General features: G+C 45.3%; 1 protein-coding gene across 2 annotated transcripts; it reads right to left on the bottom strand.

Annotated features, from left to right (window-relative positions):
- Window positions 1-2677: 2677 nt before the first annotated feature.
- Rab5b (RAB5B, member RAS oncogene family) lies at window positions 2678-24677 on the bottom strand. 2 transcript variants are annotated; one of them, XM_021654789.2, is made up of 6 exons: window positions 24548-24677; window positions 12932-13189; window positions 7857-8008; window positions 7438-7560; window positions 6339-6432; window positions 2678-5149 (listed from the first exon to the last, which is right to left on the bottom strand). In XM_021654789.2, the coding sequence occupies exons 2-6, from the start codon at window positions 13092-13094 to the stop codon at window positions 5034-5036; spliced, it is 648 nt and encodes a 215-aa protein (XP_021510464.1). In that variant the 5' UTR covers window positions 13095-13189; window positions 24548-24677; the 3' UTR covers window positions 2678-5033. The 2 variants fall into 2 exon arrangements, with proteins under 2 accessions (XP_021510464.1, XP_060227458.1); XM_060371475.1 differs by lacking the exon at window positions 24548-24677 and adding an exon at window positions 24214-24526.
- Between the last annotated feature and the right edge of the window lie 28 nt (window positions 24678-24705).

The raw sequence follows: 24705 nt of genomic DNA on the forward strand, positions 1-24705 counted from the left end.
CCCTCCAGCCTCGCAGCTGTTCCCGACCAGGCAGGACTGGCAGCAGTGGCCGGGTGGCCGGCGGCGGGGCGGGGGCGGGGCGTCGCCGGCTCCCGGCTGGTGCAGGCCTCCGGCAGACAGTGGGCGCGCACGGTTGAGCAGACCGCAGCTCCGTAGGCCGACGGGAGGCCCCGCAGGCGCCCTGCATCTAGGCAGCGGGAGGTGACCGGGGCTCCGAAGGTGGCCACGAGGATGGGGGAGCCCCCCACCCCAGTGCTGTGGCTGTGTCCTGCACCTCAGCAGTTTTTAGTGTTGCGGCTGTTGAGCCCTGCTTGTTTAGGGAAAGCACGGCTAGGAATAACAACAAACAACGCCTAAGATAGAGGCTCAGAGATCCTCAGAGTGGATTTCCGAAGTGCGAAATCAGAAACACTGAAAAGCCATTTATTTATTTATTTTGAAACAAGGTCTCACTACGTAACCCTGGCTGGTCTGGAGTTTAGCTTTGTAGGCCAGACTGGCCGGGAACCCACAGTGCTGGGCTTAAAAGCGTGCCACGGTAACCAGTCCTGAACACTGTCTTAAATTTTACGTAGTTATTTTTTAAAAAGCATCTACTTTAACAAGAAAAACTGGCAGTTTAACAAAAGTAAATAAAACATTGTCTATCAAAGTAAAGGTCATAAATAGAAAAATTCATCATTACTCTTTACCATTTACTAGGGACTGAAAATTTGACACTTAGCCTGCGCCCCGGGAACAAAAATTCATAGACTGCCCTCTGGAGACCAGTCGTATCAATTTAAAGCAAAACTTTTTTCTTTTTTGAGACAGGCTTTCTCTGTGTAGCCTTACTTTGCAGTCCATGCTGGTCTCGAACTCACAGACCGGCCTGCCTCTGCCTCTGAGTGCTGGGATTACAACCGTGCGCCACTGTATCGGGCTTTAAAACAAAACTTTACATTTGGAAGATCATCTTTTCCCTTTCAGTTCTCCAGATTTTTACGAGCAACCAAAACAAAGACCCCGAGCAGGGAAGTGTGCTCAGAGAAGGTACAGGGAAGCAGTGATACTGGCTGGCTCTAAAGTTTTCATAATGAAAATGCTACAACAACCCTCCCTCCCCCCCCAGGGTTTCCGCATAGCCCTAGCTATCCAGGAATTCGCTCTGTAGCCCAGGCTGGCCCTGAATTCACAGAGATCCGTCTTCCTCTGTCTTCTGAGTGCTGGGACTAAAGGTGTGTGCTACCACTGCCAGACCTTCACTGTTGTTGAAAAGTTTCAGCTGGTATTACAGTTGAAGGCCTATGTTCCTCACATGGAAAGCTGGGGCTAGTCTGGACTATACACAAAGACCCTGTCAAGGAAAGAATTACACAGTTGGTATGGTTTCCTCCCTCATCTATTAATGCCACCCAATTTTATTATATGGAGCTAGCATGTCCTGTAGCTCAGATGGGCTTGGACTCCCATGTGCTGAGAATGGAGGTGTGCCATACACCTGGCTCAAACTTCAAGTTCTTTTCACGTCACAGCTGGAGAGGCTGAAGCATTGCTAACTTCACAAAGGCCCACAGATGCTGACTTAGGAAAAATGGCCTGGAAAGTAAGGGCTGCCTGACACCAGGCACATTCTTTCTCACCTAAAACACTTGTTTTTTTTTTTTTTTGGTTTGAGACAGGGTCTCTCTGTGTAGCCTTGGCTGTCCTATGCAGACCAGGCTGACCTTGAACTCAGAGATCTGACTGCCTGTGCCTCCCAAGTGCTGGGATTAAAAGGCATGCACCACCATCGCCAGGAAAAACTCTTGCACCTATACCCTGATTCTTAGGTTTTTCATGTTCTGTGTTTCAGGCCTCTCTAGACTATGACAGATTAGGACTTCAAGTTGAAATAAGAAACAGATCCAGGCAAAACTGTACTTTTGTTAGGGTAAAAGTTACTTCATCACTCAAAGTTAATTTAGGTTTTTTTTGTTTTCTTCCTTTTTGGGACTTATGGTCTTGCTAAATATTTAAGATGCCTTTAAACACATTCCTACAGCGTTAGCCTCCCTAAGTAGCTGCAATTACAGGCAAGTGTCACTGTACCCAGCTGTTTTTTTTTTTTTTTAGGATTTGTATGTATGTTTTTCCTGCATGTATGTATGTGTACCAATGTGTACCTGGTGCCTTTAAGACATCAGATACCCTAGAGCTGGAGTTATGGATGGCTGAGTCACCTTGTGGATGATATTGAACCCAGGTCCTCTGCAAGGGCAACAAGTGTTTTAAACTGCTGAGCCATCTCCCCAGTGTGTTTTTCTTTTCAATCTTTAGGTTATAGATCCAACTCAGAAACTAGTATTCCTAGCAAACTGCAAAAACTATTGCATACTGCTTTTCTCATAGTTCAGATATGACATTCCTCTTTCCGGTCTCAATGGTTCAAGAGATCCACAGCCCACACCACCACATACAAAAAGATAAAACACAGTCACATTGGATAAGTCATCTGTGTCTTTGAGAAGGAGGTCACAAACAAACAAACAAACAAACAAACAAACGGTTATTTTCCAAATTAGGTCTTTGACTGGTTACAGAAAATAATGAGAAGGGAGGTGTAATTGAGGTTCCATGATGTTTCGCTGGGCCCTTTCTTCCCAATTTTTAGTTTCAGGTAGACAAACAGCAAAAACAAAGCAACAGTCAAATGCACTTTCTTTTTTTCCTTTTTTACTTACATTAAATACATCGATAAATCAGCAGTTGCATTCTGTTACCACGATTGTTATGTTAGGAGAGTGAAAGAAAGGCAAAGGCTTTCTTAGGAAAAAAATATAAAGGCAAAAAAGATGACCCCTCCTCCTAAAAATTGATCAAAAGGAAAGAGGTAACAAAGGAGTAGGGAGAGAACCTAACCCTCAAGCCCAGCAGAGCTCAAATGAAGGCAGAAGAGCCGGTAGGAGTGGAGGGAAGGCAGCAGATAGGCCCAGGAGCTAAGGCCAATACTGTTCCTAAGAGAGAGGGGGAGGGGAGAAGCCTAGGGAAATGGGTTCCCAGTCCCAAGGCAATAAAACATTCTCACTTTTGCAGAGAAGGAATTAAATTAAATTTCTAAGAGGCTTAGAGAGCCACCCTAGAATTTCCACTTGTAAAAGGACGCACCTTTTGGAGGTGCTTTGGAGGACTAATGGGTTCTAGGAAAGTAAAGCAGGAAATGTATGTGTGTTTCAGGGCCATGAGAACTAAGGCTGCCCCTGGAAAAGGAAGAGAACTGAGGTCTAAGTGGAAAAACCTAAGCTGGGTCCTTGAGAATCTTGGCTTCACTGGAGTCCTCAGCTGTTGTGGAATGGAAAGCAGTCTGTAGACTGTCTGGGTCTGTAGGCAAAGGCTCAACTCTTGTTACTGTGGTCTTTTCCGTCTTCTGCAAATTTCTGGCTGAAATATCAAGTTCCTGCTTGCCTTGATGGCTTCCCACAGAAACCCTCAAACACCTAATGAAGGACATAGAGGCCGGAGACATAGGAAGGACCAAAGCCCTCGGATACAAGGCAGTTGTGAGGCACCTTCATTCAGTCCTAGCTGCACCTGCCACAGGACAAGTGGCCTCTGTGTGTAGGAGCCTCTCGTGGTACATGGATTAAGTAAGAGTAAGGGGAAGGGGGATGAAGAAGGAGGAACTAAACCCAAGCTATTAACAAAAGAGAAAAGAAAAGAGGCCTAATGGGAAAGAGGAGGCAGAATAACTGTACAGAATGAAGACTACGCGTATTTACAGGAAGTAGAAAAGACATGGTAGGACACAGCAAACTGAATATGAACCCTGGGCAGATGGAGCACTCCTCGTGCCTGACCCTTCTTTGCACTTCCATAGCCCAAGCTATTCTCAAGCCTCTCCTCAGCGGTGCAGACAAACCTACACCCAACAGAGGCATGAATCAGAGGAAGCCAGCAGTGGAGACTGGGCAGAGTAGCTGCCACTGTTACTGTTTTCTATAGTGCCTCCCCAAACCTCATACACTGTAGATTCCACCTAATTAAAAAGGTTGAAGGATAGGTAAATCAATCAAACCCCCCATAACACATGTATCTTGACTGAGCTACCATCAATTAAAGTGCAAACTGCAGGGGCATGGTGTTTGGGGCTAAGGCCATCTCATGGCCCAGGGTAGGGAAAATACCCATGTATAAACCAGAGGATGGTATCAGAAACTGGTACCTCCTCCAGTAAGATCACAGCAGAGCTAAAGGTGCAGGCAACCAGTGAGGATTCTTTGGAGCACTCTGAGGTCTCATCCCCACACTGGAGTGGGGTGAGCAGATGGGGAGACCTACCTAAGAGTCTAGGCAAGGGAACACAGCCTTGGGAGGAGCCCCAGAGCTACCGATGGCGCTGCACCTCAGCCTTTACCCAGTGGCTAATACAAGTCCCGATCAGTGCCCGCAAGCTTGCCTCCCCCTTCTCACCCTACCTAGGGAAGCCCAAGTCCAACTCAGGGTGCTGCAGTGTCTCACAGACAAGAAACTCCTACCAGATAAATAAAACGAGAAAGAAATGTTTCCTTACTCCCTCTTGCTCTGGGTCTTCCTCTCCCTGCAGGGCCCTTAATGTAACTAAAGCATGCTGCCTCCCTTCTCAGTCCCTGGGTTACACTTCATCATCTTGGGCAGAGGAGGAAACAGGATCAAGAACAGGGAGTGGTGAGAGGTGAAAGGGGGAGGAGGCAGAAGACAAAAGTCTCTGAAACACTGGGAAGAACACAGGGAGGGGAGTAACAATGAGGAGGTCACTGTCTTGCACCTAGAATACAAAGTGAAGAAAGTTTGTTTTGGAAGGAAGGTCCTGGGGAGATTTGACCCCAAACCCCAGAGTAGGGCAGAGTAGTGGCAACAGCTGCCTGGTGTTGGTTGCGGAAGCATTAAAAAGTGCCATGACGGAGCTGTCGGGAGGCAGCCCGTGGGAGCCAGGGCTCAGTGTGCTGTTACCATGGGGCTGTGTACTGAGGGTGGGGATGGAGGTTATTTCTTAGCTCTCGCGCTAACTCCATACATGTTTGCTACTAGCCACCCCCTCAGTTGCTACAACACTGGCTCTTGTTTTGCTGGGACTGCTCATGGAGATCCACACCCCGACTTCGGCCTGCTGCACCCCCCAGATTCTGGGGTTCACTCTTTGGCAACTTCTTTGCTAAAAACAAAACAGAACAAAGCATGATAGATTTTACTCATATACAGCTCACACCCCAGGACCTCATGTGTACACCACTTTTATTTTGTGGTTTCTTTTTATTGTGTTTTAAACTCTAAGTATGTATGTATGAGTGGGTATGTGCACATGAATGCAAGGTGCCTTCAGAGCTCAGAGCTGAGGTTACTTGTGAGCTACCTGATGTGGGGACTTGAAGCCAAACGCGGGTCCTGTGCAAGAGCAATACACATTTTTAATCACTGAGCTATCTCTCCAGTCCACTTCTTGTTTTGTTTTGAAGCCAAGTCGTATATAGCCCAGGCTGGCCTCAAACTTGCTAAATAGCCAAGGACGACCTCAATCCTCTTGTCTCCATTACCCAAGTTTTGTGATTATAGGTTTCACCCTATCTTGACAAATAGCTTAGGCTGCAATTTTTCTTTTTTAGCCCACTGCCCTAACTGGTGAGATTTTGTATGGACTACCATGCAAAGGTGAAGGGTTTGTTTTTTATTTTGCCTCTTTTGAGACAAGTATCAATACATGAGTAGCCCTGGCTGTATTTTTCAACATTTCTTTTTTTCCTTTGACAGGGTCTCTCTGGCTGTCCAGGAATGCATTATATAGACCAGGCTGGCCTCGAAACCACAAGAGATCCACTGGTCTCTGCCTCCCAATTGCCAGCTACAGCCTAGTAAAGTGGTTCTCAACCTGAGGGTCATGATTCTTTCAGTGATGGCTTATCAGAAATCCTGCATATCAGATATTAACATTATGATCCCCAACAGTAGCAATAGAATAATTTTATGGTTGGGCGCCACTGCAGCATGAAGGAATGTATAAAGGGTCACAGCGTTAGAAGTTTGAAATCAACTGGCCTAGTACCTATGTAGTTCAGTTAGCCTCAGACTTGCATTTTGGCCTCACAAGTGCTGGATTACAAGCATGTACTACCATGCCCAACTTAAAAGTTGTTCTTGTTTTTCTTCTTGCAAAGTAAAACTGCAAGTGCTAGGGAATCAAACCTTGGGCCTTCCAACTCCTACGCAAGTACTCTACAACCGTACTACCCCTCCAGCCCCAGGAATTACCTAGTCATTTATAAACCACCTATCCTTGGTTTAGGTTAATGACAGCTTCACCTACAGAGCAGGAAAGACAGGAAGACCTGAGAGCACGCTGACCTTACCTATTGCCAAGAAGAGGTCGTTCACGTTCATAGCAGTCTTAGCTGAAGTCTCCATAAATAACAAGCTGTTGTCATCTGCATATGCCTGAGCCTCCTATAAGGGATGAAAGCAGTGTTGCTTTTTCTCTCATACAGCACTCTAGAGTGAGAGAATAGTTCACGTCCCCTCCGCTTAATGCCCTTTTGCACCAGTTGGCCCTGGACCTATACTACAGTAATGATATCACTCAAGATAAGCCCATGTCCACTAAACTCAACAAAGAGATGCCAGGAATCTGTGTGGGTGTATACGTATATTCAGATGTGCAAACATGTATGCAGATATAAGCTACAGGTTGACTTTGGGTACCTTCCTTAGCTGCTGCTCACCTTACTCATTTTTTTCATTTGTTGTTTGGTATGTGTACACATGTGTACGTGTCTATACAGAATGTCGCGGTGTGCTGGATGCCGGTCGGTCATGAGGCTGGTGCTCTCCTTTCATGTCTGTGTGTACTCCAGGGATGGACTTAGGCCCCCAAGGCTTGCACCTTCACCTGCAGACATCCTACCAGCCTACGTTATTGCTTTCTAAGATAACCTCTCTCACTGAACTTGAAACACACTGTTTTAGCTAGAGTAGCTGGCCACCAAGTCCCTGCGGTACTCCTGCCTCCACATCCCCAGCACTGAGAATGCAAGCATGTGCAACGTTACCATGTCTTTATAATGCTGGGAATCTCACATCTTCACACTTGCCACACAAGTACTTTACAACTAGATCCACTTCCCCAGTGTAAGGAATCTTAATTATGGAGAAGGGTGAACTGACATGAATCTGTGGGTTATGGCATGTCAAAGCCCCTTACCTCAAATTTAAGTATTCCCTGTTTCCTGTTTTCAGCCTGGTACCCTATAACCAGTATTTCCCTAACCCTAGGAAGTTTCTTCTCGCTCCTCTAAAATCTCCTGGCTGCCATTCTGGTCAGAGTGTTGCAGTATTTAAACTAAGGAATGGGACAATGAATGTCTCACATAAAATTTCCAGGAGACTGGTTTGGAAAAAAGAGGTCCCACACACAGAGCCAGAGTGCTGGGAGAGACTGTGTGGCCGCCTTACTTCATATTCCACCACGCGCTTGTTGGCAAGGTCAGCTTTGTTTCCTGCCAAGGCAATAACAATGCTGGGGCTGGCTTGCCGCTGCAGCTCCTTCACCCATGTCTTTGCCCGGGCAAATGTTTCCTAGGAAAACGGGAGAGAGAGAGAGAGAGAGAGAGAGAGAGAGAGAGAGAGAGAGAGAGAGAGAGAGAGAGAATGGGCTGGAATGAGTGCTGATCCACAAATCTTCTCAGGCTCACAACTCTCCTCCTCCAGGTGCCCTCCCCTCTGAAATCATCATCTCTGACAATCCATTTGGTCTGGCTTTGTGCTTGGAAGCATACCTGGTACTTTCATTTTGCTACTTCAAGAACCTGTTTCTTCTTCCCACCTAATTTCTATAGATATATCCCAGTAAACAATCTTCTCAGTCCACCTACCTGATTAGTAATATCATAAACCACAATTGCAGCCTGGGCACCCCTGTAGTACATGGGGGCTAAGCTGTGGTATCGCTCCTGCCCAGCTGTGTCCCAAATTTCAAACTTGACCGTTGTGTCATCTAGACACACAGACTGGGTGAGGAAGGCCGCTACAAAAAAGAAAATAAACTGTAAGTAGGAGAATGGATGGGAAGATCCCACTCCCCTTCAAATTAACTCTGCACATTCTACGACCAGTAGCCACACGGGCCCATCAACTACAGGCTGTGTTCTCCATTCATGTAAACAATGGACCGCAATCAAGATGGCCTCTGAACATTTGTGGGCAGAGGCAGGAGGCTCAGGAATTCAAGGGCATACTTGGCTATTTAACAAGTTTGAGGCCACTCTGGGACAAGTGAGACCTTGGATTTATTTGCTTGTTTATTCAGCTAAGAAAGAGTGTTAGCTGAGTGCGGTGGTGCACGCCTACAAGTCCGGCACTCGGGAAGGCAGAGACAGGTGTATCTCTGTGAGTCTAACAGCCACAGCTGCGAAGGGAAACCCTGTCTGGAAAAAAAAAAAAAAAGCCTTAGAGCCAGGTAGTGGTGGTGCACACCTTTAATCCCAGTACTTGGGAGGCAGAGGTAGTCTGAACTCTGTTCTGTGGATTTGAGGCCAACCTGGTCTACAAATCAAGTCCAGGACAGCTAAGGTTAAGCAGAGAAATCCTGTCTTGAAAAAAAAGAAAAATAAAGAAAAAAGAAAAAAGAGAAAGAGAGAAGGAAAAAGGAGTGTCAGGCAGAAGCCATGTCAAGAATGAGGAGGAGGAGGCTGGGGAGTCAGCTCGGCCTTGTAGCTCGGCCACAGTTTGATTCCAAGCAGCCACACTGGGGCTCACAACATGCAATTCAGCTTTCGGGGGTCCCCTGTCCTCTTCCAACCTCAATGAGCACCAAACCCACATGGTGCACAAACAAACACACAGGTAAACTACTCATGCACACACTATAACAGATCTGTAACAATAATAAAAAACATTCAAACAGACAAACAAGTAAATAAATAAGTATTAAATAAGTAATAAAAACAATGACTTCAAAAAAATGAGAAGATTTTCAGAGTAGGACACACCTATACTTCTAGCACTCGAAGGTTGTGGGAGATCAGAAAAACAAGGCCATTCTTGCTATGCCACTCTAGGCTACATGGGTTCCTGTCTCAAACAAACAAACCCACAGGATCTTAAAGCTTGATGGCAGGTACTAATATACCACACGTCCAAGATGCACATGTGGAATTCAGAGAACTGTGCGGAGCGTGTTCTCTCCTTCCACATTTACATGGGATCCAGAGACTGAACTCATGTCCTCAGGTTAGCACTGCAAGCACTGTTGCGTTCCAAGCCATCTTGTTGACCTATATGTACATATAGTCCAGTAAAATGTCAATTTTTATTTCTTAAAAACAAAACCAAAAACATTTACCATTTATTTGTGTACCTATATGCATGTGAAGACAGATGCCTACAGAAGCCAGAAGAGGTGTGGGACCACCTGGATCTGCAATTACTGGTGGCTGTGAACTGTCAGGTGGATACTGGGAATTCAGGTCCTCCAAAAGAACAGCAAACTTCCCTAACCACTGACCCATCTCTTCAGCATCTCCAGGAACATTTTAAAGAAAGGATTTTAATGCAGACTTAAGCAAGATTGTTTAAATACCTTTAATCCCAGCACTCTTGAAGAGAGATGCAGGTGATCTCTGTAAGTTCAAGGCCAGCCAGGTCTACCCAGAGAAAGCATGCCTCAAAAAAAAAAAAAAAAAATCAAAGAGTATTTCAAAGTCCCTCTGTGGTGGGCTCCTGTCCTGTTTCCTGTTTTCTCCTTCTTTCAGTGTCCATCCTCTTTGCCTTTCTGAATGAGGACTGATTATCTTACCCAGGATCCTCCTTCTTGATTAGTTATTTTAGTATGTTTATCCTTAATTGTATGTCTAGTATCCACTTATAAATGAGCACATATCCTGTGTGTCTTTCTGCTTCTGGATACCTCACTCAGGATGATCTTTTCTAGTTCGTACCATTTGCCTGCAAATTTCATGATTTCCTTGTTTTTAATTGCTGAGTAGTATTCCATTGTGTAAATGTACCACAATTTCTGCATCCATTCCTCCGTTCAGGGACATTTGGGTTGCTTCCAGATTCTGGCTATTACAAATAAAGCTGCTAAGAACATGGTTGAGCAAATGTCCTTGTTGTGTACTTGAGCATATTTTGGATAAATGCCTAGGAGTGGTATAGCTGGATCTTGAGGTAGCACTTATTCCTGAAGACTCTACCCAGCAAAGTATTAAAGCAGAGGCTGAGACTCAAAGCCAAACTTTGGGCAGAGTGCAGGCAATCTTAAGTAAGAAGGGAGAGATAGACCTGGATAGGCCAGGAGCTCCACCAGGAAAACAACAGAACCAAAAAAAAAAATCTGGGCCCAGGGGTCTTTTCTGAGACTGATACTGCAACCTAGGACCATTCATGGAGATAACCTAGAACCCCTGCACAGATGTAGCCCGTGGCAGCTCAGTCTCTAAGTGGGTTCCCTAGTAAGGGACACAGGGGCTGTCTCTGACATGAACTCAGTGGCTGGCTCTTTGATTACCTCCCTTTGGGGGGAGTAGCCTTACCAGGCCACAGAGGAAGACAATGCAGTCCTGATGAGACCTGATAGGCTAGGGTCAGAAGGGAGGAAGACCTCCCCTATCAGTGGACTGGGGGAGGAGCATGGAAAAAGAGGGAGGGGAGTCGGGATAGGGAGGGGACGAGGGAGGAGGCAACAGCTAGGATACAAAGTGAGTAAATTGTAGTAAATCAAAAATAAATTCAACAAAGAAAAACCCCAAAGAATAGAAAAGATTTTAAAACAGACTTAGAAGGCTGTTAAGTACATGATACTTAAAAGCAGCTGCACACTAAAGGTGGGTATGGGCTTATTGAGAGACTCATCCCATTACATTATTTATGAGTTACTGCTCCAAAATAACAAAACATCTTGGTGGGACAGTACTGGGGTTGGACACGAGGCCTTTTGCATGGTAAACAAGCACTCTACCCACTGAGCTGTATTTCTAGCACTTTTCTTTTAGCCAGGGGCTTGTTTGTAATGAAGACTAATCTGGAACTCATTCTGTAGCACATACACGCTTTGAACTTGGTTCCTCCTGCCTTAACTACCAAGTAGCTAAGATTACAGGCCTCTGTCAACAGGCCTTAGCGGCTTTTTTTTTTTTTTTAATTTTTTAACCATGCATGTATTTGTTTTAAAAAGAATATATTTTATATACATTTTATATTTATTGTATGTACATGTATTATGTGGGTTGTGCTAGTGAGGCCAGAGGTGTCATATCCCCACAGAATTGGAGCTACAGGTGGTTATAAGCCACCTGAGGAGGCTTGCTCTAGACCAAGCCTCTGTGTCTTTGTGTATCCCTGCAAGACCAGTATGTGCTTTTAACTTCTCAGCCATCTCTCCAGTCCCTGGGTGTGTTGTCTTATGGAGACAGGGTCTTGTTAGGTAGGCTCAGGCTGACCCAGAACTTGAAGAAGTCCCACTGCCTCAGCTTCCAGAGTGTTCCCGCCATGTTCAGGAAAGAACCTCACCTTGCTCTTTTATTTTTATTTTATTTTATTTTTTGGTTTTTGAAGACAGGGTTTCTCTGTCCTGGAATTCACTGTAAATATCAAGCTGGCCTCAAATTTTGAGATCTGCCTGCCTCTGCCTCCTGAGTGCCAAGATTAAAGGCATGAGTGGACCCTACCCCTAGTTCAGCTCTTTTATCTGCTTGTGATGTCACTCAGTAGAACTTCATTGACATTAAGATGAAGGGAGGAGTAAAACAGAAATGGAAAAGGAATAGTTTTTTGATGTATAAAGAAGATATTATTTATTTTCCTCTAGAAGACAGAAGTATGAACACACACATACTGATTTTGGGCATTATGACAATTCCTTTCTCCTCTGAAATGGAATCTCACTATGTGGTCCGGGCTAGTCTGAAACTTACTACATACATAGTCCATGGTACAATCTGCCTTTTCTACTTTTGCTGCCTTCTTTCTTGGTATTAATCCAAAGTATGGTATTTATGTGTAGAGGTGAGGTAGGGGAATTGATGGGCGGTAGAAAGATGGCTCAGGGGTTAGGAGCATTGGCTAACCTTCCAATTCCTAGCACTCATTGTATGGCTCACAACCATCTGTCACTCCAGTTCCAGGAGACCCAACGCCCTCTTCTGGCCCTTCAAGACACCAGTCAAGACACAGATACAGGCCAAATATCCACACATATAAAAACAGAAAATACAATAAAGGGCCTTTCACGAGAACTTTGTTATTCCTTCCCCTGGGACCATCTTGGAAATCCAGCGTTCTTGGACTGCTGCAGGATTAGGTGAAAAAGTAAAAGTCAAGTAATAAATACCACTGGCCGTCAAATTCTGGCAGCGACCTCTAGCTCGGCCTCTTGAGAAGGCCAAGTGATTAGAAGCACTATGCCCAGCTGTTACTTGTAGCTTATTTTGAGTGATTTACAGAGACAGGTCTCTACATAACCTTGGCTGTCCTGGAACTCACTATGTATAGCAGGCTGGCCTCGAACATACAGAGATCTGTCTCCCTCTGCTTCCAGAGTGCTGGGATTAAAGGCATGAACCACCATGCTTGGCGCAAATTTTTTTTTTTTTTTTAATTGTGACATGGCTTCATGTGGACCAGGCTGGCTTCAAACTCTAACATTGTTAAGAATGGCCTTGAACACCTGATCTCCCTGCAGTTCCACGATCAAGCCCAGATGTTCACTTCAAGGCCCACTAAGCACTGAACCTCCCCACTAGGTGCTCACCTCCAGTACTGAACCTCCCCACTAGGTGCTCACCTCCAGTACTGAACCTCCCCACTAGGTGCTCACCTCCAGTACTGAACCTCCCCACTAGGTGCTCACCTCCAGTACTGAACCTCCCCACTAGGTGCTCACCTCCAGTACTGAACCTCCCCACTAGGTGCTCACCTCCAGTACTGAACCTCCCCACAAAGCACTTACCTCCAATGGTGCTTTCCTGGTACTCATGGAACTGCCCTTTGACAAAACGCAACACCAGGCTAGACTTCCCCACCGCAGACTCTCCCAGCAGGACCAATTTGAACTGGCATATTTTGCTGGCCTGGGGCTGCCCATTGGGCCTGGCTGTACTTCTGCTAGTCATAGCCAGGTTATCAAAGTAGGAGGGTAGAGGGAGGGGGGTGCCACAAAGCGGCAAAGGGGAAGGGGAAGGGGAGGGATTTCCAGGCCTCAACAGTCCTGCAAGGGAAAAAAAAAAAAAAAAAAAGATAAAATTAGACACAAGTCCATTGAAACTGCAGTCATTTTCTTGAACCTTTAACATTTTTTGTTTTGTTTTATTTTATGAGCTGTTTTAAATAGCCTAGGTTGGCTCTGACAATTTTTCTGCCTCAGCCTTTCAAGTGCTAGAAGTAGAGCAGAAACCACTATACTCAATGAGGTTTCTTTGACAGGGTCTGGAGAGCTCAGTCTGCCTTCAGGGGCCCCACCCCAATTCCAAGTGCAAGAATTGCAGGCCCATATGCATCCTTTGCCCAGCTACTTTGGTTTTCTGAGAGTGTCTAGAACTCACTATGTAGACCAGACTAGCCTTGAAGTTATTGTGCTGTCCCTGCCTCTTCCTCTGAGTGCTGTGGTTATAGGTGTGCACAGCCACTTTTCAGAACAAAACCAGAATCTCTTCATTTCCTTGTTCCTAAAACTTAGCTCTGCTAGTCAATTATCCAACATTGAAAGGTCACTTACACTTCTGATAAGGTCCTACCCAGCTGACCTTCAGTCTTAAGAATGGTAGGGAAAACAAAATAAGAACTGCTTCTGGACAAGTGTGGTGATGTTTATCTGCAATCCCAGCATTCAGGAAGCTGAGGCAGGATTCATCATTACCTTGAGGCCAGCCTGGTCCTGCCCTCCCTGCCCCTGACACCATCATTTTATACACACAAGGAACTGCATGTGCAATAAAGATTGTTCTTCCAGAGTGTAACAGGCAGGGGAGCTGAAATGGTGACTGAAAGAGTTTGTAATCCCCACCAGGTCTTCAAAGTTTTTCCTGAGCAACAGCAAATTCCTCAAACTCTAGCTGGCCCATCTAGGCACGGGGGTACTAGACACCCAGTGTGCCACTGGTGTCTTTTCTTTTTTGTGGGAGTTCTGGAGATTTTCACAAGCTTGAGATGATCGAGAATTTGTAGAGCTGTTATGATACCTGTAGCTATCACTGCTACTGAAGTGGTTTTAGGTACCATTTCCATGAGAGCCGAATACAGAGCCTCTCAGGAGCCAGGAGAATCCTCAATCTTGTTACTAAAATTCTAGAGCAATTCTGGTGGAGAGACAGCTCAACACAGCATACCATGCCTTTGTGATTAGGTGACCCTGAGCTGTTACTTATGAAGTAAAGGCAGGAGGATTCAAGATAAATTTTAGCTACATAAGGAATTTGAGTTTGAGGCCAGCTTGGGCTACAAAAAAATAAAATAATTTTAAAAAAGGTATCTGGCTAGGCAGTGATGGCACACACCTTCAATACCAGCACTCAGGAGGCAGAGGCAAGCAGATCTCTATGAGTTTGAGGCTAGCCTGGTCTACAGAGTGAGTTCCAGGACAGCCAAGGCTACACAGAGAAATCCTCTCAAAAAACAAAAGAAATGTATCTGAGGATGAATTCTTTCTAAAAATATATTTCTATAGTACTTCATATACAATGCTTTGTAGGAAAAGACAAGGAGCTGTAAATCTAAATTTTAAAATGATGGCAAGAGCCAGAAGGACAGTTCAGTGGTTAAGAGTGCTTGCCACAGAAGAGGACTCCAACCCTTGACGCCCACAGCCGGAGAGAGCTGACGCCCCAAAGCTGTCTATGATCTCTCTGAACCATGGCACCCTATCTCACACACATCATACACATGCACACCTACACATAAGCATTAAAAAAATTGAATCGGACTGATGAGATGGCTCAGTGGACGCTTGCCCATAGCCTGACGAACAAGAGTTTTATCCCTGTGACCCATCTGGTAAGATAAGAGAGAACCAACTCCCACAAGCTATCCTCTGACCTACCTACACTTCAACATACACATACACAAATCTCATAAAAATTATAAATACATAAAATGGACATAAATATCCCTAGGTGACACATCCCAACACACACAAATATATATACACACACCACACAGAAGGAAAAGTTTCTAGTCATTCCCTTGTACTATTTCAAAGTATATGATCCAAGAACATTAAGCCTCAATGTTTTTAAACTATGAAAACACAGACACCAGGATGGACTGGATTCTCATAGCTATAGCTAGACACACTGCTCATGCCCTGGGTCACAGCAGAGCCTGGGGACAGTGAGGAGAGTCAGAAGAACACTTAAGGTTTCGGAGTCCTTGTCATCCCAGAGACTGCAGTCAAGCTACAGCTCAGAAATGGGTCAGCACACTTCCCTGTTTCTAAGCAACCTTGGGTTGTTGTAGATTAATAACTACTGGGTTAGAAAAGCCTACCTCTCACTTCATTATGTGACCTTATCAATCTGCTCTGCTTTGTTGTTCACAGTAACTGATGAGCAACAAAATCTATATATTTTCACCATTAATCTTATCATGATTATAAAAACTTTTTTGTAAAAAAAATGCAATGACTAGACTCAAAGTTCATGAGTATAGAACTGAAATAAGACATGTAAAATTCAAATTAAGCATGGTCACACATGCCTGTAATCCCAGGATTAGGGAGTCTAAGGCAAGAGAATGAGACTGAGGCTTGCCAGGACTACATAGTGAGACCCTGTGTGTGGGAGACATGGCTTAGCAGTTAACACTGGTTGCTCTTTCAGAGGACATAGGTTTGATTCCCAGCACCTACATAGTGACTCTGTAACTTCAGCCCTAGAGAATCCCAAACCCTTTTCTGGCCTCTGATGGCACTGTGCACATATGGTGCCAGGTCATATATGCAAATAAAACAACCATTCACATAAAATGAAAATAAACATTGTCAATTCAAACAAACAAACACACACATCTTGGGGTAGACAAATGGCTCAGCAGAATCCAAGAGGATCCAGCTCTTGTCACCCATGTTGGGTGGCTTACAACTCTCCGTAAATAATTCCAGTTTCAGGTGATCCAATGCTCCTAGCCTCCATGGCCACCCGCACTCGACTGCACATACATACACACAGACACATTAAATAATATAAAAAACAATAAAATATTTTTGAAACTCAATTGATTTTCTTTCTTTAGATCCACTCTGCCACCTCCCATCCCCCACAGTTTCTCTGTGTAGCTCCAGCTGTCCTAGAACTAGCTTTGTAGACCAGGCTGGCCTCAGACTCAAGAGATCCACCTGCCTCTGCCTCCTGAGTGCTGGAATTAGAGGCAAATGCTTTGTTTTTAAGGCAAGGGGCCTCAGGAAGGCCTGGCTGAATTTGAACTCAGAGCCCTCTCTCCTCTACTTCCCCAGTGCTGGGACTACATAGATCGCATTGCCAGGCTCCACCACCAATTCAATCGACGCCTTTCTTATTCTAGTGACTTTTTTTGTTCTTTTAACAAGGTCACATTGTGTAACCCTGCATGGCATGGAACTCACTATGTACAACAGGCTGGCCTCAAACTCAGAGATCTGTGTCCCCTCCCATCTGGACCCCACCTCCACCCTGTTCCCCAGTGCTGGGATTAAAGGCATGCCATCACCATGCTTTTGTTTTTGTTTTAAGCTTTTCTTTTTCTGTGTTTCACTGTTTTCCTGTCTGTACGTAAATGCACCGTATGTATCCCTGGTGCCGCTAGAAGCCAGAAAAGGGCATCATATCAGAGTTATAGATGACTGTGAGTGATCTATGAACATGGAATTGATCTTGGGTCCTCTGCAAGAGTAGTAAGTGCTCATAACTGCTGAGCTACCTCCCTCCTATTTGTTTTGGGGGTCCTCTGCAGCCTGAGCTGTACCACCTCAGATTCCTTGGATTACAGGCCTGCACCACTGGTCCCAGCTGTGGACAATGGGCAAGTGATCCACTTAAAGACAATGAAAAAAAAAAGTGATCTGGCTGTAACATCCAGAGTTGATTTGGCTGTGGCTGGCTAGCTGGGTGTCACCTTCCTTCTGCACAGTTAAAGGTGAGTCCCTTCTACAGAACAGAAAGAGGACTGTTCTTCTGTCAAGGGTATATGCTGCCTGCGAGAACTTCCAAACAAGCTCTCAAGGTCTCAAAGGCAAAGCAGCAGGTGTTTTTATCATCAGCTTCAAACCTGAGGCCAAAAGAAGCAAGGGAGCTCATTCCTCCCTTTCACTTTTAGTGCAGAAGAGAAGCAATCAAATTTAGCCTCCTGGGAAGTACAGCTGAGCCCAGCCTACTGGGCCAAGCAGATAATCCCAGGAGTACTGCTGAGAGTTCAAGGCCAACTTGGTGAGTGAGAGCCTGTCTAAACAAAACAAAAAAAGCTGAGTATAGTGGTGCCTATCTGTAATCCCAACACTCAGGAGGCAGAGGCAAGACGGTCATCACAAATTTAAAAAAGGTAGGATATGATGGCAGCCACCTCTAATTCCAGCACTGGTGAGGCAGAGACAGGCCAGCCAAGGCTATATGGTGAGACCTTGTCTGAAAAATAAGAATGTGACAGTTAATTTGGTCTGAGTTCTAGCCCAGCCAGGGTTACACAGAAAGACCAAAAAGAAAGGGCAGTTCCAGCTGGGCATGGTAGTACGGTCCTTTAATCCCAGCACACAGGAGGCAGATGCAGGTGGATCTCTTGAGTTCTAGACCAGCCTGGTCTACAGAGTCTTGGACAGCAAGGCTACAGAGAGGAAGGATCGGCTTATGCAACATCTGTTAACTTGGGAGGATGGAGTCTGTCCACAGGTCAGCCCACTGGGCAGGCGCAGATGGTGCTCTTCACGCACTACTGTGCAGTACACGTAACAGGAACCGTTTCTTAGCCTGTTGGTTACAACTAGAGGAAGCCTGCATTCCTCAGGACCCCCGACTTGCTTCAATTCCTACACTACATCTACGTAAAACATCTAGAGGTCTACCGTCTACCAGTAAACAGCTGCCAGCACAGGGCCACCACACTGTGCCTCAGTTCAGCTTCAGTAAGCACTGGCTTTGGAACTGAACACCAGTTAGGAAAGCAGGCCTTCCCCAGGGTCTATCTCATGCTGCTCTGACACAACTACCATTACCCCTCCGTAGCAGGCCTCGAAAAACCCCTGCCTGGAGAGCTGGCAAAAGTGAAACTGTGGCAACTTGTAGGACCAGGTGAGATTTGGAACTAATGAGAGATTTACTAAAGGAATATAGGACAGAAGCCAACACCTTCATTTCTTTTCCAACTTTAGTTTAGGCTCAAATCACTGAAATCTTCAACTGAGGGCTGCACTACTTAGCTCACCGCTTTAACTGTTGCTTGACTATTACACAAGAGTCACTGGCTTAAGAAGTCTACCTCTTCCATCCTCCCTCGTTTCTCCAAAAGGCAAAAAGCATGCTTATCACTTACCAGCATGGCAGGACTGACTCCCTAGTATTGACCTAGGTAAGATTTGAGCTTATCGCTTACCAGCATGGCAGTACTAACTCCCGATTATTGACCTGGTAAGATTAGGATGCCTTCCTTAATTTGTCTGCCTAGTAAATTCCAAACTTTGATGGGTTGAGTATGTTACCTATGAAACCCCATAATTATCTTACTATAGCAAAATTCACAACTGCTTTAGAGTCCCAGAGAAAAACTAGATAAGAGCAAAACTGAGTGGCAGAGAGTTCAGTCAGCAATTACAAGTACTGGCAGCTCTTCCAGAGGACCTGGGTTTAGTTCCCAGTACCAATATGGTGGCTTACAACTATCTTTAACTCTAGTTATAAGGGATCCAATGCCCTATTTTGACCTCCAGAGGCACCATTAAGCTTGTAGTACACATATACACACAGATAAGACAGCCATACACATAGAATAAAAATAAGCTAATTTTTTTAAAAAGTTAATCCTACCTATAAAATGAACCACTGTGAGCAACGTAGTGAGAGACCCTGTCTCAAAATAAAAACCCAAAAATAAGTAAATAAGTAAAACAAGAAGCCAGGCAATAGTAGGGCACCTTTAATCCCAGCACTAGGGAGAGAGAGGCAGGTGGATAGGTGGATCTCTTAGTTCAAGCCAGCCTGGTCTACAGAACAGCTGTTAGCTCTACACAGAGAAACCGTCTCAAACAAACAAACAAACAAACAAACAAAAGGGCTGGAAATACAGCTCAGTGGTACAGAGCTTGGTTGGCATGCTGTATTTCACTGTATTAATTCTTTACTGTACACACACACACACGTGTATATGCAGGGTAATAACATGTAATAATATACATATTACGTAATATGTATATCAGCAAAATATATACATATATTTTTTAAAAGGCTAAGGGTTGGAGAGTTCAATCCACAGCAACCACATGGTGGCTCACAACCATGTGATCTGGTGGCCTCTTCTGGCATGCAGGTGTACATGCAGATAAAGCACTCATATACCTAAAATAAATAAATCTTAAAAAAAAAAACAAAAAAAAAACCCAAAAACAAAAAAAAAACCAAAACACATTTCAACAGGGGCTGGACAGATGGCTCAGCAGTTAAGAGCACTGGCTGCTCTTCTAGAGGTCCTGAGTTCAATTCCTAGCAACCACACAGCAGCTCATGATTGCCTGTAACTCCAGTTCCAGAGGACCCGACACCCTCACAGACATACATACAGGCAAAACAACAATGCAAATAAAATAAATACTTAAAAAGCCAGGTGGTGGTAGTGCACACCTTAATCCCAACACCCAGGAGGCAGAGGCAGGCAGATCTGAGGGTTCTGGGCCAGCCTGGTCTGCAGAGCTAGTTCCAGGACAGCCAGGGCTACACAAAGAAACCCTGGCTACACAAACAAAGCAAAACCAAAATGTAAAACAAACAAACAAACAAACAAAAAACCCCAAACCATTTGTTTTGTGTATGTGTGCATACGTGAGTGCTTGGATGCATCTTTGTGGATATCAGAGGACAACTTCTGGGAATTGCTTTTCTCCTTCCACAGTGTGGGTTCTGGGACTCATCAAGCTCAGTGACAAATACCTTTCCCTGCTGAGCCACTTTCCCAGGCCAGCAGCCTGGCATGTCTATCATGTATTTACCAGCAAGTTATGTCCATTTGCTCTGCTAAACCATTAGCTTCTCAAAAGGGGTATTTAAAAAATGTGTGCAGCCACAACCTTTTAGAGCTCCTTCCCTTCAGTGCCGTCTGGATAGACATTCGTTCAGCTCAGGGAATTCCTCACAGGCTTCAGAACAGTTCTCTTTCGGGGTGCTCTGTGATCACCCTTGGATGAATGGACCCCACACACAGGGACTGTTGTAATTCACATGTGCTAACTGCTTTTCCTGTCACCCGTTCCTACCTCTCACAAGGCCTAATCACACCAATGTGTCTCTATAGCACTGAGTCAACTCCTAGTGCTCTCTGAGGTTTATGTTAAGCAGTTTTTAAAAAGCTTTGGGTCATTATCCTTGGCCTTAAGAAACAAATTTAGGGGCTGAAGAGATGGCTCAACCCTTCAAGGCTAGGTTCACAACCATAAATATAAGAGAAACAAGTTTAGAAGTCATACTACCATACAGGCAGGTATCCACAAGCCCTACACTTTAGCCCAGAGACAAGTATTTCCCTTACCTGGGCTACTGACTCTGCTATTGTTCAGTAAGCGACTAACTCTTCAGGGAAACATTCCTGGGAATAGTATATTAGGTATGGCTTTATGGCATCTTCCCCCACCCCGGCGGAGGGCCAGTCCATTTCCTTTATGTTTGCTGTTTCACACTTCAGTTTGGCTTCATACATGTTACACAAACTATACCACTGACCTTCTTCCCACCTGAAATGTCTTAGGGTTAGGAAGGACCTGTCTGTTGCTTCTCCTATTTTATCTGTGCCTCTGTTCCAGAAGCCATATTTATGTCAACACACAGACAAACAAAACACAAAGGAGTAACCCTGCACTGAAACCAAGTAAGATAAGATGCAGGGTATGACCTCAAGGGCAGTAAGAAAGCCCTCTTCTCCAAATACACTGTTGTTAACTACAGGCCAGTAGTTTCAAACAGTGTGTGTTTGAAACCCCACACTGCTGAGTCCACTCTTAGCTCCCTAAATATGCAGAGCCTTTGGAAAACATTTTAAGTCACTACGAATTATTTACATCTTAAAATTTTAGCAATTCCAGATGCTCTATCCTCAATTCTCTTTGCACCCAGGATCTGGTAAATACTAATCATATATTGCACCACTAGGCTATAATCCTAGAAACAGTGCCTGCTGTGTAGCTTAGCCCGGCCTTGAACTCAGGACCCTGCTTCAGCCTCCTGAATGCTGGAATCAAAGGCAAGTACCCACCAGACCCAGCTTCCAGATTCTTTCTTGAAAGGTTTTAAGAAGAAGGTAGAAAAACAAAACAAAACAAAGGGACACAGAATAGGACAGGATATGATCGAGGTGTAAAGATGGGAAGATTAGAGAGGACGAATACACACACATCCCAGTATTTTTTCCAGGATTGGCTGTGTAGGTGAGAAGGGCTGGGGGGAGGGGTGAAACAGAAGTTTTCGATGAACACTAAGCAATGAGCATATTAGGGGGCTTCAAGAAGTAAAAAAGTCAACTTCAAATTCAGAGAAACACGGGCCTTCTTAGGTCTCTATAACAAGCCAGGTACAAGATCCTCCTGGAACCATCACTGTCTCCCTGAGATAAGGAAGAGACAGTCAAGTACTGTGAAAATCTGAACAAAGATGAGGGTTTCAGATTCTTCACTCTAGCAGGGATGCTAATAACTATCCTAAACAAAGTTATTTCCCTTAATGGTTCTTTCCTGCCCATAAATTTTTTTTTGTTGTTGTTGTTCGGGGAGTTGGAGAGATGGCTCAGCAGTTAAGAGCACTGAGTGCTCTTCCAGAGGACCTGGGTTCAATTCCCAGCACCCATATGGCAGCTCCCAACTGTCTGTTACTTTAAGATCTGACACCCTCACATGGATATAGATGCAGGCAAAATACCCATGCACATTTTAAAAAATGAAAATAAATAAATTATTTTAAAAAAATTTGTTCATTCATTTGGGCAGTTTCTAGGCTACCCTGTGCACAACTGTGTGTGTACTGAAGAAGACAAATGATAACTTAGAGGACAACTCTTATGCTTGTTCCGAATTTGATAGAAGACAAGATAAACTGCAAAAGAAACACAATTAATAACAGAGTGTCATCCATGAGGAGAATACTGTGGAAAGATGAAAGAACAGAACTAGCTGTCTTTGGTTGCACATCCCTCAACAGAAAAGTAAGTCTTAGTTAATATCTGTAACTGTCCTAAATGAAATAAACTGTGTGTGAAAGGCCTCAGATTTTATATATTTCCATACAGCTTAAACATCTTAATATATGTATATATTACTTTGGTATTAAAAATGTCGTAATATAAGCTAGAGATGGCGTGTCTGTCAAGAGCACTTACTACTCTGGCAGAGGACCTGGTCTCAGTTCCCAGCACCCACACGGCAGCTCACAATTGGCTTTAACTCCAGTTCCAGGGCATCCTATATCTCTTCTGACCTCTGAGGGCTCCTGCATGTATATGGTATACATGCACACACATAAAATTAAATAAATATTTAAAAAGAAAAGAAGAAATGCAGTGATAAATAGCATCCATACAGAAAGGAAAGAGGAGGCTGGAGAGAAGGCTCAGAGGTTAAAAACACTGCTTGCCCTTCCAGAGGTCCTGAGTTCAATTCCCTGCAACCACGTGGTTGCACCATCTATAATGAGATCTGGTGCCCTCTTCTGGCCTTCAGGTGTACATGCCGACAGAACATTGTTTACATAATAAAATAAATAAATCTTTAAAAAAAAGGAAAGAGGGGGAAGGACCCCAAGAGAAGAATCAATAGGGTCCAATCTACAGAGAATATATTAAATTTGGTAAGTCAGTAACCTCCCCTCCATATTGGAGGGGACTCCCATTTGTCTGCCATTAATAATATGTCTTCTAGGCTGTAAGCCTGAGAACTGAACACCCACAAATCGTCCTCTATCTCCACACATGCACTGTGGCTCACAAAGGTGTGAGGTGCACCTGTGCGCGTGCACACACACATACACACACAATAAATTTTAAAGACATACTCATTCTCTATAATCCTTCTTTTTACATACTTCAGGGCTTGACCTAACTAGCTAATCATACAAAAAGTGGCTCCTGAATAAATAAATGGTCAAAGAAAAAAGGATAATGCCAACCTCCTGGGACGTAATTTCTCATCTCTTCCCAAAATCCCCTCAGGGATATCTTAACCTCACAGTTCCTGGGCTGGAGACCTCCATTAACTGTCTAGGAAAATGCCCAAGAGAAAGTCTGACAGAAGTTTCAACAAGCATGGTGCTTTTTTTTTTTTTTTTTTTTTTTAACGGCTGGGAATCGCTAAGCTCCTTTTCATTCGGATGTTAGAGTTCCTCAATTCTAGGTAAAAGTTAAGTCACCACAGACCACATTATGAAGTGGGAAAGACTGCGCAAAGTATCCCTAAATTTTTCTTAAGTTCTTTCACAGTACGTGAAATAGGAAAACAACAACTAGTACAAAAAAAAAAAGGAAAAACAAGGGCCAGCTATGATGAGGCCAGGGCAAACTCAAGTGTAGGGCCGGCTGAAACTGGAGCCATGGAAAACTTAATTTTACCTTTCTCTTTATTTCCTATCCCAAAAACAAACAAACAAACAAACAAAAAACCCAACCCAAACCAAAAACAACAAAAAAACTTCAAATCACCAGACCTAAACACTAAAGAAACAAAAGAGTAAGGCATTCCAAGATGCAACAAAAAAACTTCAAATCACCAGACCTAAACACTAAAGAAACAAAAGAGTAAGACCTTCCAAGATGCAGAGCCTCCCTCCCCATCATTCCAGAAGTTCCCATCGCTGACACCAGGCCCTGCTTCTACTTCCTTCTACTTGGGTAGATCAGCCCAGCCTCCGTCCCTGACTTCACTGAGACCAAGCCCCTCTCGGCAGCACCAGAGTGCCCCGGCTCCCCCTCAACAGTCACTTTCCCTGAAAGGAATGCGTCTCCCCCAGCCGACAGCCCCGCCGCCGGCCGTCTCCGGAGAGCCAGCGCCGGCTACCCTCGGGGCTGGGCGTAGCGCTGACCCCTCCGCACCTCCTGCCAAGGGGCTTCCCCGCCGCCGCCGGGTCTCCGACCCCAGCTCCTCCCTCCTCGGCAGGGCTCGGAGGACCGAGGCGCCCGGCTCCGGCCCCCCGGCTCCGGGTCCCCGCGCCCGGCCCCGAGCGAGCCGCCTCCCCGGCCGCAGGCTCGGCTCCCGGCCCCGCCGAGCCCCCGCTCGGCGCCCACTAGGCCCGCCGGGACAGCCCCTCTGCGCTCTCCGGGAGGCTGCGCGGCCCTGCCGGGGGCCAGAGCCGCCTCGGCCGCAGGCCAGCCTGCGCTCCTCTCGGGACCTCCGCCTCCGCCCTCGCGGGCTCCATCAGCTCGGTACCTGGGGCTCCGTCTGCCGCGTCGGGCCCAGGCCTGTGCGGAACAGACAAACAGCTGCGGCTCAGCCAAACCTCCTGCCCCCTTCTCCTCCTCCTCCTCCTCGCCGGGCGGAGGCGCCAGCCAACCGCAAGACCGCCCGCCCACTGTGGTGGGTGGGTC

The sequence above is a fragment of the Meriones unguiculatus genome, chromosome 18 (genome assembly GCF_030254825.1).
Source record: "Meriones unguiculatus strain TT.TT164.6M chromosome 18, Bangor_MerUng_6.1, whole genome shotgun sequence".
NCBI classification, from domain to species: Eukaryota; Metazoa; Chordata; class Mammalia; order Rodentia; family Muridae; genus Meriones; species Meriones unguiculatus.

Bases quoted from the DNA above. Each gene is read 5' to 3' on its own strand.
- Rab5b (XM_021654789.2), bottom strand. From the start codon at position 13,094: ATGACTAGCAGAAGTACAGCCAGGCCCAATGGGCAGCCCCAGGCCAGC. The intron at 8,009-12,931 runs GTAAGTGCTTTG...TCTTTTTTGTAG, and splicing joins CCAGGAAAGCACCATTGGAG to CGGCCTTCCTCACCCAGTCT. The intron at 5,150-6,338 runs GTAAGGTCAGCG...TTTTGTTTTTAG, and splicing joins CGACCTCTTCTTGGCAATAG to CAAAGAAGTTGCCAAAGAGT.